Source organism: Vicugna pacos, chromosome 11, assembly GCF_048564905.1.
Source record: "Vicugna pacos chromosome 11, VicPac4, whole genome shotgun sequence".
NCBI classification, from domain to species: Eukaryota; Metazoa; Chordata; class Mammalia; order Artiodactyla; family Camelidae; genus Vicugna; species Vicugna pacos.
This window is the reverse complement of record NC_132997.1, coordinates 48,793,059-48,807,356: the sequence shown is the minus strand read 5'-3', so window position 1 is coordinate 48,807,356 and position 14,298 is coordinate 48,793,059. Positions and strand designations below refer to the sequence as shown.

Here is a 14,298-nt window from a genome sequence, read left to right as displayed (position 1 = left end):
GGGAAATAAATTGTCAGGTTCCATTTGAAGATTATATTCTACTTGAATATGTAATGTTAAAGTGAAATGTGACATAAGAATCTACAGATAATAATTAAAGGAAGGAAAAACAGCGAACTTCTTATCGTGTCTTTTGGGGTAATACATTTAGAGATGTTTCTTTAAATAACCTTGTCAATGAAAGCTAAGTAAAATTGCATCATTGTAGTTGCATTAAAACTGATCAACTATAGAAAAGCAACCCAGTTTGTATTGAGACACAAGTGGACAGTTTGCTTCCACTGTCCAGTGAGAACTGAAAAGGACCTGAGATGCCACCTATAACAAACTGCCTTGTGTTTCAGATAAGGAAACTTTTGGTCAAAGGGCATAAATTTTTTCGGTAGGCCTAGGATTAGAATTCCCACCTCCTTATTCCTAGGCTCCTGAACTGTACTATGTGGCAATACTTATTTGAGGGAGACAAATTTTAAGAAATGTCTCTTTCTGGAGTATGGTATAGATTGCTTTAAAATATTACTTTATCTGTATTTTCATTCATATAAAATGAGGAGATGTATTTTTTAATTTTTTATATTATTTTTATTTTTATTTATTTATTTTTATATCTCTAGCACATAACCAGCCCAAACACCTGTACCTGGTAATTGTCACTGGGTTGTGTGATTACAGGTGATTTTTATTTTTCTCTTTGTGTTTCTATTTATTTTTCATGAGGACTAAGGGGGAAATCATGTTTAATTAATCAGCAAAAAAAGGATAATTTTTTAAGGTATCTAAAACAGAAGGGGAATGGATGATGAAAAGTGTTTAGTCAAGTGTGGTAGCAAGTGGCAGTTAAGAATGAATGGTATCTGTAAATGGCTATGCAAGAGAAAGGATACATGGCAATTAACAAATATTAGCCTAGGATTTAATTTGATTTATTAAAAGCCTCAAATATTCTGGAATGTCCCTGTGACTGGACTAATTTAAAGAATTCTAAAACATAAACTACTTGGTCCAGAATACTTTTAGAAATTATTTTCAAAATGTTTATAGTTGATCCTAGGAAAAACACTGATTTATATTAGATGATTTGTATATGTATTTTAAAAAATGCCCCGATGAAATCTGTAGGACATTAATCTAAGTCTGATTATTGGAAAGAAACTATTTGTTACTCTGTGCACTCTCAGGTGCTTTAATTTGACGGCCCTCTATGATAAATAGCTCATTCTTGATCTGGTAAAGAAAAGCAGAGAAGATGTATTTTTAAGTAACATGCAAGGAAGACATTGCACATTCAGTGTTGACAGCTGGCCTCTTAAAGCCTATGCAAAGCTTTAACAGTGATATTTATGCTTTTAATTTTTGTCAAGTGAAGATGTAAAATTAACCAGGAAAAATTATAAAGACATTTTTGTCATCCCTGTCTTAAAAGAATCTTTACACATGGAAAGGAGACATTTATAAAATAAACCCAATTCCTTTAAAAGTAATTGTAGTTTTGATGGTTGTGATGTAAAAAAATACAGGTTTTAAAAAGAGCAGGAATCAGTTTTGTATTTTTAAAGCATTTTAGAAAGACAATTTAAATTTAATCATAGTTATAAAAATTTTATGCTAATAAAACCAATATATAGTAGAAAATTTATAAGTTAAATCAATATAAATAAGAGAGTCAAAGTGACACGTAATTCTACTTTCCAGAGAAACCAGTAATAATATTTTGGTGTGTTTCTTTCCAGTCTTTTTTCTGTGTGTGTATGGCATGTATTTGTCTTTAATATAGTCAAGATTATACTCTACATTCCTTTTATTTGTTCTGCTTTTTTTCACTTAACATTATATCATGAATGTTTTCCTGTGTCCTTAAAAGTCTGTGAAAATATTTTATAGTAGCTCCATACATTTTTCTGTAACTTATGTAAATATTACTCTATTTTTACTTATTTAGGGATATAATAAGTTTTTTCTGTTATTAATGCTGAAATGGATAAGGTATATAAGTTTTTGTTCACATTACTTCTATTTAATTTATGAGAGTTGCCTAAAAAATGGAATTGGTGACATATATTGCCAAAAAGCTTTCTAGAAATTTACCAATTTCTAGAAATACACTAATATATGAAAATGTTTGATTTATTGCACCCTTAACAACAAACTAATTGTGTTTGAAGAGAACTTTGCTACTATTTTGGGGCTTGAAGCATTTGTTGCAAAGGTGAGTGGGTGGGTCCACATATTTGTAATGCTATCCAGAGACACTTTAACTATTTGGGGTTAGCTGTCTATTTGCTTTTATAGTAGCAGACTAACCACATGATTAGATAAAATAGGATACTTATCTGTCTTTCCAAGAGAAAACTATTTTGATCCACTGATCTTGATTCAACTATTGGAATTGGAAGAAGTTTAATGAAGGTTAAAAATTTCAGTTGATTGCTTTTTCCTAAAAATGAAAAGAATAGGATTGAAATAAATTGCTTAAAAAATTGATTGAAAGAGTTTTAGTAGTTAATAGCTAATCGCATGCAGGCGTGTGTGCTTGTGTGTGTGTGTGTGTGTGTGTCTGTGTTTTGAGAAAGACTGGGTGGAAGAGAGGGTGGGGAAAGATTAGAAAAAGAACATGAAAGGCTGAGGAAAGGAAGGTACTGTGAATGAAATAAAAAGAATGTCTGCTTTACCTGGAAAAATATGTCTTTACTTTTATCGCTGCCTGATTTACTCTGAAAGAAAAATTGCACATGAGCCCTGTTTGCTGAAGTAACATTTTTGCAGCTGTATCTGTTGAACTGTTACCTAAATACATTTGAAATAATACACTTTCTGAAAGTTGTTTTGACTGCCTGAGTTAAAAAACCAAAGCTTTAATTTTTAGATGCAAAGTGTCAGTCATCAAAAATAAATTGTTTTTCTAAGTCTTTGAATGTGATATGGTTTTAATCTGATGGAATATTTGAATATTGCCAACCTTTACCTTCCCTTAGTGACAAAGAATTTACTGTATTTGTTAAAAAAAATAAACTTTCACGTCTAGCTGTTTTGGTACCAGAATTAGCTTTTTTTTTTTAAAAACTTTATTTTTGAAAATCAAAAGTAGAAGTTAACAAAGTATGTTAAGCAAGAGTAAAAGTGCATTTATTTTTTCCCAGGGTTTATGTTCATGTTAGCTTTCATATCATGCTTCCCAGGGATATAATTTTAAGTAGTGTGATAATAATAATGATAATACAAAGTAATAATCATGTCATGTGCTGAGGGCCCTATTAGGTACTTTACTAGAATTAATTAAGTTTTAATTTTACAATGCTCTGAAAAGCATGTAGTGGGTAAACTGAGGGACAGATATGTTAAGAAACAGCCCAAGGCTGTGCAGCTAGTAGGAAGTCAAGCAGGGGTTGTTGAACATGATTTCTGCTTGCTTCCTTTACAGTCTTGCTACTTAGCATGGCCCACAGACGAGAAGCAATTGGCAAGATCTGGGAATATAAAGAAATGCAAAAACTTGACCACAGAGACCTGCCGAGTCAAACACTTATTTTCACAAGATCCCCTCAAGTGATGTGTATATATATACATTAAAGTTTGAAAAGCACCATTCTACATCCCATATTAAAAGTTATATTGAAGTTTTGAAGTCCGTTCTAAGGATTATTCCTGTTTTGACTTCAGTTCATGTGGGTTATCTATTAACATTTTCCACAAGAGGAGGAGGAGGTTGAATTAGTCAGTGTCTCCACCACTTCAAATTGCTATCCTGCTGCTGCTTGGATTCAGATCCTGTTTAATTCAGACGAACAATTGACTAATTCTCCTTGTGGACATTTGGTCCAAGTCTCAATCAGCCAAGTATAGCTCTGCCTTTACTCATGGACTAAAAACATCAGATTTATAGTACATGGCTTCGTTCTGGATAGCTATTTTGCAAACTAAAGAGAATAATACTAAAACTATTTTTGAAGGAAACTTGGAATCTTTGGAATATTTGATGTTTGAGATAATTACTAAGGAATCACAGATCTGTATAAACTGGTCTCCTTACTAATTTCATTTCGGGAACATAATTATTCTGTCACAAGGGCGATGATAGGTAAGAAAAGAAGCAAGGCTAACTTTGGAGAACACTGTCAGGTACGAATATAATGCAAGACATATAATTTAAAATTTTCCAGTAGTCACATTAAAAAAGTAAAAAGAAACAGTTTAAATTAATCTTAATGTATTTTATTTAACCCATGTAGGAAAATATTATTTCAACATGTAATCAATATAAAAATTGTTAGAGGTATTTATATTTTTTGTACTAAGTCTTGAAAAATTCAGTATATATTTTATATTTACAGTGTCTCAATTTGGATGCTAAATTTTCCACATTTAAAAGGTGAAATAGTGTCCAATGAAAATAAAACTGAGTTTCATGCAAAAATACTTTACCTTGCTTTTGGTTTTAAAATTTAAACTAATTAAAATTAAATAAAAATTCAGTTCCTTCAGTCACAGTAGGCACATTTCAGTATCACATCACATGTTGGATTGTGTTTCTAATGCAACTGATTCCAGACTTACGGAATTGATCACCGTCCAAATGGTCAGTAAATGAATGCTACTGTTGGTTGTGGTCTGTTAATATAAATATTTATACAGAGACTAAACAGGGAATAAACAAAGCTGTTTAGGTCGTAAGGCGTTTACTGACTCCTCCCCTCCTTTCTATCCTTCCCACAGTTGGAATTAATTTACCTGTCTTTTACTAGTGGTTCAGAATCAGTTCCTTAAATCCTTTAGCCCCACTAAATTGTAAGGATAGCGCCAAGAGTTACGGTTCTTCTGATTTTTCCGCTGTAGCATTAGATGCTTGCCTCAGAGCGCTGCGTACTTTTCAGAGAAGTGAGGTAATCTGACAATTAAGCATGGCAAGCAGGATAGTCTTGAATAGGCTAGTTTGGCCCAGAGGTTTTAAAACTTCACACGTGTACTCGGATCACCCGGAAACTAGCTAAGAATACCAATGTCCGGGCCTCACCTTTCCAGGTTCTGATTCAAAAGTTTACAGTGAGACTCCAGACACTTCCATTTTAAATAAGCTGTTCTAAGTGTTTCTGAAGTCCAAGAACATTTGAGGACCTTCAGACTCAGCAGTTGACCCTTAAAGGCTGTGAGTTCCAATTTAACATATTGTGCTGATGTTGCCACGCGATCGGTTTTCCGTGGGCTTAGGTTTCCCTGGGCGGTTGCGGCTTTTCTGCAGATGAGTTTTCAGGCTGTTAAATCCCATCCCCAAAGACTGCCCTGACGACGTCCCAGTCCCAAGCCCGGTTAAAGCGACCTGAGCTGGCCGAGGTAGACCGTGGCCATGTGACTGACAAACCCGGTGCCTTTCGGGGCGGCCATTTTTGAGGCGGGCACCCAACCTCATGCCCCGTAAGCCAGGAGTGGGGGTAATGCTGTTACCAGGACTCAAGATGGCCACCGCGCCCGCTAGCCAGCCCACTAGCCCGCGCGCCAGCGAGCCGGCACGAGACACACGGGCGGCTTGCAGCTGCCCGCGGCCCCCAGGGCTGGTCTCCGGCCCCCGATCGGGGGCGGAGCGCCCGCCCCTTCCGGGCGCGGCCAATCAGCGCGCGCGGTCGGCTCGGCGGGGGCCGCCCGCGCGCGGGGTGTGTGAGGACGCGCTCTCGGTCGCTGAGTGCCTGAGCCCAGGAGCGGTGGCTGTGGTACCTGCTGCTGCCGCCCGTGCGGACGCAGAGCATCGGACGCGAGCGCTCTTGAGCGTGGGGCAGGAAGGTGAAGCCATGACGTCCATCAGGTAATGAGACAGGGCGGCAGCCTAAAGTGCGCGCTTGCTGGGCGTTAGCCTCCCCGCTGCCTGAGCAATATCGCCCCTTCTCTGGGTGGTCTGGAGCCTGCCAGTGCCAGCGGTCCCCCTCATGTTGGAGGCGCTCTCTGCACTTTTCACTTGGTCATTTCTGCCTTCCTCAGAAGTTTTGGGGGCTGTGGCACATGGCGGAGCCCTGTAAGTAGCTGCACCGCTGAGGTGACGCTCCTCCAGATTCCAGGGTTTAAGGCTTCTGGGCTATGTAGTGGATTTCTCATGAAAAAATGTAGCTCTCTTTCCCCAACCAGGGGTGGCCGGGGCCTGGGGAAGTGTGACGTGCACCGGGTGTGTCCATTCCCGCATGTCATGTCTCTGACAACTTCGTTGATGGCCCAGAGCAGACCTGCAAAGTTGACCCTTTTCTGATGCAGGTAGACTGCCCAAAAGTTGTGAAATTGTGTGTCCCCAAAATATTTGTTTATGATTGGAATTAGTAATCCGGTTCCCAAGATGCCATTTGTTCACCTATTTTTATCAGAGTCACACGCGAAATGAGTTTCGTGAGATAGTAGGTATATAATGAAAGCAGTAAATGGGAGACTTCCCCTCAATTGCTCTTCTAGAGTTTGGAAGGTTCTTTTTTGTTGATGTCGACAGGATAATGGGCCCGTCCAATGTCAGGGTGTAACATTGACTGAATGTTTACCTTTTGCTAATGTAACTATTTATAAAAAGGGATAAATTGGCTTATTTACCCAGTGTTCTGAACTGCCTCTTGTAAATGGACCTTGGCCTTCATTGTCCCAGAGGAAGGGAGGCCCCAGCACAAATGTGAAGTGAATAAAATAAGTTAATTTTTGGTCCGTGAGCTTTCAGCAGCGAAAGTTCTGGTGATTTAATGGTTTCTCAGTGGTAATGTTGACTGCACAATATTTAAGAAATGACTGGAGAACCTAACCCTTAGGTAAGTAAGTTAAGGTAAGGTGTAACTGTGCTAAACTTGGATGTGGTTTCTCTTTCTTAAATTGCATGTTTCTGTTCTAACACAGACAGAGGATACTTACCTCATTATGCAGGAGAAATTCAGATACTGAAATGTGGAGACTCACATGGAAAGATTTCACAGTAAATTATATTGGGACATATAAGTCTAGCCTTTAATGCTGATAATATTTTAAGATGGATTAGGATTATGCTGTTAAACTGAGTCAATCCTCCCTCTCTACACTCCCACTCTCAATTCCCATCACTGCTGCTAATTAGGAGCGTGGGTCAAATATTTAAGGGTCACTTCTTAGGTGGACTCAATTTTATTCCATCATAGTATTGCTGGGTACTCTTCTGTGGAGAAGCACCCAAATCTGAAGCTTCTGCTCCTTGGCCAGTGACAACAAAATGTGTCTTTTGATGTAGAACTGAATGGTTGTCATGTTCAAAAGATTGATTTAAAGATTGACATCAACCTTATTTGATTTATGGAAGGATAGATAACTCATAGTTATATTTATGCTTGTTTCTTAAGGTGTTATTCTGAATTTTGAATAGTCTTCAACTACAGTGACATGACTCAAAAAGATTTTTAGATGTTATCTAAACACAGCTACCGCATTTATACTTGACAAATTGAGACCAAGAAAAGTTGAGTGCCTTTTGCAGATCAGTCAGTGGCAGAGTTAGGAACTGAATCCAGTATCCATGATCTAGTGGTCTGCATGATACCTTCTTAGAAATGATATACTACTTAAATTTCCCGAAAAAGCTGCTTCTATGAACAAATTGTAAAATATTGTGAGACAACTCTAGTAACTCTTTTGCTATCTTCTAGTCCTCCAAGGAACTTGGTAACTTAGTTTTAGAAGTAGGGAGGGAGACTACTGAAGTTGAGGCAACTCTGTTTATATGGTGACGATTTTAAACGAGTTGGTAATCTTACAGATACCAGCCCTTCCCAGTAAGGACTGCATCTAATGCAAATTTGTTACACCTTTTGTTTTCACAGTTATGATGTTAGGCATGTTTCCATTTTGTGCTCAGTTTAACAGTAGCCCGAAAGGTAGGTAATACTGACTTGCTTTTACTGATGAGGAGAATGATCAAGGTCACCAAGCTGTCAAAATCTGACTTTGTGTCCAATGTTGTTTTTCACACCACGCTTAAAATAATTGTTGCTAAGTATAGTAAATGTGACTCTTTGCATTGATTATGACAGAATATAGAATTGGAAAGCAGTGAGGGCCAGTGGTCAACATACCTGGATTCTAACTGAGGGTCTTTTTCTCAGATACTGATCTTCCTTTTCTCTTTCCTTCTTTGGGCATTTATTTAATGAAATATTCAGTGATAATGATACTAATAATGTACCCACAGTGTTGCTGGGTAGATAAGAACGTGTTTTTGTATTTCAAGGCATTTTATAAATAGAATATTCTCTGCTTGTTGAAAGCAATTTGAGCCCCTTAGAGAATAGTGTCATTTGAAAGGAAATGTTTAAATTTTAGATTTTTAAATGGGAAGAGAACTTACCTAATTCCCTCATTTTACAGTTGAAGAAACTGAAGCCAAGACATACTATGATTTGTTCAGATTCACACAAGTAGTTGCATATCTTGAACCAGAACTCAGATCTCTAGACGCCTGGTTCAGTGCCCTTTCCAGTGTAGCATTCAACTATTAGGAAGTCCTAAATAGCGATGTATTTCTTTTTCTTTGGCGGTGGGGAGGTAATTAGGTTTGTTTGTTTATTTTTAGAGGAGGTACTAAGGGATTGAACCCAGGACCTCCTGCACAGTGAGCATGTGCTCTGCCACTTGAGCTACGAAATAGCGATTTAAATCAGAAGAATTAAAAAAAAAACAACAAAAAACCTTAAGACCTTTGAATAAGTTTGACTGGAGAATTTGACTCTCTTCTGACTTTTATTAATTGTATTCTAGTCTGCTACACCATTACTAATGGAGAGTCTAAGTTTACAGTCTTTAAAGCTAATTATCCTTGAAGAACAACTTATCTTTTGTTACATATATCAGATTCCAGTTGTTCTTCATTTGAGAAATGGTAGAACATATTTGATAAGTTAATGGTTTTGTCATTTTTAATTGGCCCAATAGAAAAGTTGATGTTTGAGTTAAAATTCAGGAAATAGAGGAAAATGTAGAATGCCAGGACAAGAAGAGAATCTTAGAGGGCTTTTTACTCTTTTTGTTTCTTTATACTGGACCTTGAGGCCCAGGCTGAAGTGATATGTCCTAGTTAGGCAGTGGTAGAGCCTAAGATAGAATTTAGGTCTCCTGACTCCTACTTTGTGTGCTTTTCACTGATCAGCACTGTTTCAAAATACTCCTATGAATATTGCCTTGTTTTCCTAACATGAATGTCTAGTCTGGTTTTGGACATTGCTTACAGCTTGAGTTTGCGCCAGGGAAGACTGGGAAAATGAGGTAGGGAGACAGGGAGAGACTTTGCTGTAGAGCTGAGGAACTCTATTCTTTGGCCTGCCCAGACAGGTCAGATTTGTTTTAAGACTATTCTGGGACTCGACATGTCTATGCTCTACATGATAATTCTGTAACCATTTCTGTGGGTCAGGCCTACGCTGGAAAATTTATGTGGGCTGTGGGTGGGGTCCTGGGGTATTTTTCCCCGAACACTCAAGTTTTTTTGAGGTATGTCCAGTAGGATCTGCCAAACCACTCAGATGGAGAATATTCATATGGAGGCTAAATTCTGGCTAAAATTGAAACTGCCTTTGTTGAGTTGATTTCTTTAGAGCCTTTAAACAGAATTTTCAAAGTCATTTCAGGACCTGTGTCTTTTATAAGAATTGCAAATTTCTGATTACTGCACAAACTTTTAAATGCTGTGAAACTTCTAAGTGAGGCAAGTGAGCTTTTAAAATAAAATGAAATCGTTTCATTTGTGAAATATTTTGAAGAACTAAAACAGGAATCCTTTTCTTAGAGAACTGCAATGTTGTCAGCTGTTAATACTCATATTTATAAATAGGTCATCTTTGCTTGAAAAGGCATACAAGGTTTTCTAACTCCCAATCTTTCCAGCCACAGTATTGCTACATTAAGCAGAACTGTCAAAGATGAATTGGAACCAAAATGATTGTCTAGACTGTTTGAATGTTAACCCTTTCCTGTAACATTGGTTAACACTCATGTCTGTTTACGTCTTCGTACCTACTTGGTTTTAAGTTGTTACTTTAAAAAATACTGTAATAAAAGGTAAGTATGAATTCTTATTTTCACATAGCAAAGCTGGCATATAAATAGGATGACCATATGTACCAGTTTATACAGGACAGTCCTGGATCATGCCTATTATCCTGGCGTAATTGGTAATAGCTCTTCCTTTACTCTCAGAAGTGTTCCATTTGGATAATAAATTACCTGGTCACATCCATACACACTATAATAATTTTGTTGTAGTAGATTTTGGTTGTTGAAGTCTTATTTGAAATAGGATTATAAGATAATGGAATATTAGATTATTTTGACTAGATATGGATATTTTTCTTTGGTTAGACATTTTTATTGCAGTAAGAGAGTTCTTATTGATTTGTTGTTTGACCTTTGGCAGCTTGTAAAACCTTGCTGAATCTCTTGTTTCTGTTAGAGATAATAGCAATATCTACACTATGGGGTTATTGTGAGGATTTAAAGGCAATAACATACATAAAAATGCTTTGTAAGTTGAAAATTGCTATGTAAGTGTTAGTCATTAAAGTGTCACACGTATACTCCTGAAAATTTAATTTTAGATGAATAATTTTATCTAGTTTAGGGGAACTTGCTATTTATCAGCACAATCTTTTCGAAGTGTTTCTACTGTAATGGGGAGCAGGGAAGTAATAGTTGGAGATGTATGTGGGGTTGAGGTTTTTTTGGGAGGGAGGGGCAGAAATTTCAACATTTTTGTGCTGAAAAGAATAATTCAATAGAAAAAAAAATAGATGATGCTTTTCAGAGAGAAAAGATTATTGCCTTGAGTATGCAAGAAGGCATGCCAGTATGCACAGGCATAAATGGAAGAACTGGTTTTACATAGCCTAAGGGGCACACATATTTTCCTAGCTTGTTTACTTTTTAAAAAATGCCAGTGCTGTAATTCACATACAGTAAAATCACATATCCTAAGTTCACTGAAGTTTGGGGGAAAAAATGCACTTATTTGTGTAAAACACCACTCAGGTCAGTGTACAAAACATGTTCATCTCCCAGAATACTCTCCACTGCGTCTTTTCAATCAATGCCATTACCTGCCCCATCTAGGCAATTATATTCTGGCTTCTATTAGTAGAGATTAGTTTGCTTTTTCTAGAACTTAATATAAGTGGACTTGTACAGTAAATACTATTTGTGTACAATTACTTTGATTGCTTTTGTTCAATAATAATTTTGAGATTCAACCATTTTGATGTGTGTCAGTAGTTTGTCCCTTTTCACTGCTGAGTAATATTCCATTATATGGATATAGCAACAGTTCTCCTGTTGATGGACTTTGACTTCTTTCCAGTTTTTGATTACTAAAAATAAAACGGCTATAAACATTTGTGTATAAGCCTTTGTGTGGACTTGGATAAATACCTAGGTATGGAATGGCTGTGCTCCTAGTGTAGATGTCTGTATAACTTCAGAAACTAACAAACTGTTTTCCAAAGTGGAAAACTGAATGCATTTCACATTCAGTGTTACACGAGTTCCATTTATTCCATATTCTTGACAGTATTTGGCATTTTTGATTTTAGCCATTCTGCTGGGTGTGTAGTTATGTTTCATTGTGGTTTTAGTTTATAGTTCCTTGATGGCTAATAATGTGATTGTAAACCATTTGCTTATCTCTTCTTTTGAACCGTCATTTCAAGTCTTTTGCTCATATTTGTATTGGGTTGACCTTTTGTTGCTGATTTGTAATTCTTTTTGTATTCTGGATACAAGTTGTTTGTTACATTTTAAACACAAACATACATACCTCCAGATGTAGCAAATATGTTCTCCCTGAGCCATGCTTTCCCATATTCTTAACAGTGTCTTTTGGGAGCAGAAGTATTAAATTTTGAAGTTGAATTCATTGATTTGATTTATTTAATGTTTATTAACTTTTGGGTTCTTAGAAATCATTTCTTCCCCTATCCCAAGGTTGTGAAACAATTCTCTTGTATTTTCTTCTAGAAGCTTTATAGTTTTAGGCTTCACAGTTAGGTCTATGATCCATCTTAAACTAAATTTTTTCTGTGGTATAAGGGTTTCCTCAAAAGGATTCTCAGTCAGTAGATTAGATGGGTGTACATCTTTTCCTGGACTCACTATTCTGATCCATTGATCTATTTGTATACTGTTAATGCCAATACCACACTGTCTTAATTATTATAGCTTTGTAAGATTGGTATTGTTTGTTTAAATTTTTGATACAATTCAGCAGTGAAGCCATCTGGGTCTGGAATGTTGCTTGGATGAAGGGATGAAAGGTTTTAAATTACAAATTTGGTTTCTTTAATAGAGAAATGATTATTCATATTTACCATTTTCTCCTGTGTCAGTTTTGGTAAGTTGCATTTTTAAAGAAATTTATTGTAAATTGTTGAATTGTTAAAAATTTACTCACAGTATGCTGTTATTGCCTGTAGGAACTATTTTATGTTCCCCTTTTCATTTCTGATATTGGTATCCCTCCTTTTTTAAAACTTCTTGGGGTCAATCTTGTTAGGGGTTTATCCAGTTGTATTAGTCTTTTCAAAACCCAGACTTTGGTTTTGTTGAACTTTTATATATATGTGCTTTTTATATATAAAATGTTCCCCTCTCAGTACTTCTATAACTGCATCATACAAATTTTGAAATGCATCTTCAGTTCAAATTTTCTACTTTCTATTGTGATTTACCTCATTCACAGTTCATTTAAAAGTTTATTTCTTAATTTCTAAATATTTAGATATTTTAAAGTTATTTTTAAAAAATAGATTTTCAACTTAACTCCATGATGTTTGGAGAATATATTTTTTATACATTGTAAACACATATCTATAGTGGAGAGAGAGAGAGAATATATTGTTTATGATTTCAGTCCTTTGATATCTACTGAGATTAGTTTTATGGCCTCACCTGTGGTTTTGGTGAATCTTACATGTGTTTTTTTTTTTTAACATTTTTTTATTGAGTTATAGTCATTTTACAATGTTGTGTCAAATTCCAGTGTAGAGCACAATTTTTCAGTTATACATGAACGTGTATATATTCACTATCACATTTTTTTTCTCTGTGAGCTACCACAAGATCTTGTATATATTTCCCTGTGCCATACAGTATAATCTTGTTTATCTGTTCTACATTTTGAACTCCCAGTCTGTCCCTTCCCACCCCCCACCCCCTTGGCAACCTCAGGTTTGTATTCTATGTCTGTGAGTCTGTTTCTGTTCTGTATTTATGTTCTTTTTTTTAGATTCCACATATGAGTGATCTCAAATGGTATTTTTCTTTCTCTTTCTGGCTTACTTCACTTAGAATGACATTCTCCAGGAACATCTATGTTGCTGCAAATGGTGTTATGTTGTCGGTTTTTATGGCTGAATAGTATTCCATTTATAAATATGCCACATCTTCTTTATCCAGTCTGTTACATGTGTTTTTAAAGTCTTTAATTTCACTCAGGAATTTTGAGGTTTTCAGTGTAGAAATTTTAGATATCGTTAATTAAATGAATATTGCAGTTGTTAACTGTAGTGTTCTATAAATACCAATCGGGTCAAAGAGTTTAATTGTTTTATTTACTTAACTATTAACTAATTACTGCATTCAGATATAATTCACATACCATAAAATCTGCCATTTAGTATATTCACAAGGTTGTGCATACATCACCACTAATTTCAGAACATTTTTTATCACCCCTAGGTGAAACCTCATACCTGTTAATAGTCCCTCTCCATTTCCCCTGCCATCTTCTGACAACACTAATCTCTTTTGTCTATGTGAATTTGCCATATTCTGGACATTTCATAAGTGGAATCATATATTTGGGCTTTTGTGCCTGGCTTCTTCCACTGAATATGATGTTTTCAAAGTTCATTTATGTTGTTACATGTATCAGTATTTCATTCCTTCTTAGGGCCGAGTCATATTGCATTATATGTATGCACTGTGTTTTGTTAATCCATTCATCAGTTGACAGATATTTTTATTTCCACTGTTTGGCTATTATGAATAATGCTGCCATAAACATTCATGTGTAAAGTTTTTGTGTTGTCACGTATTTTCATTTCTCCTGATTATATCCTTAGGAGTGAAATTGCTAGGTCATATGGTAATTTTATGTTTATTTTTTTGAGGAACTGCCAAACTTTTTTCCAAGCCGGCTGCATCATTTTGTTTCCACCAGCAATGTGTGAGGATTCTAATTTTTCTATGTTCTTGCCAATACTTGTTATTGCCTCCCCGTCTTTGCTGAGAGGCTGTATGTGCTTATTGAGGCATACCTTCAGCTTTCAGCCAGGCTTA

The 14,298-nt window shown here is 36.1% G+C and overlaps 1 protein-coding gene across 4 annotated transcripts in view; it reads left to right on the top strand.

The window, feature by feature from the left end:
• ADK (adenosine kinase) overlaps positions 1–14,298 on the top strand; it is a 410,069-nt gene that overhangs the window by 10,687 nt on the left and 385,084 nt on the right. The window contains exon 1 of one of the 4 annotated variants that reach the window (XM_072971268.1): positions 5,477–5,791. The exons of 2 other annotated variants lie outside the window; for them this stretch is intronic. In XM_072971268.1, coding sequence (XP_072827369.1) covers positions 5,778–5,791 — 14 coding nt within the window. In that variant the 5' untranslated portion in view covers positions 5,477–5,777. Of the gene's footprint in view, positions 1–5,476; positions 5,792–14,298 lie in introns of those variants that run through there. One more of the 4 variants, XM_031682312.2, reaches the window with a different exon arrangement.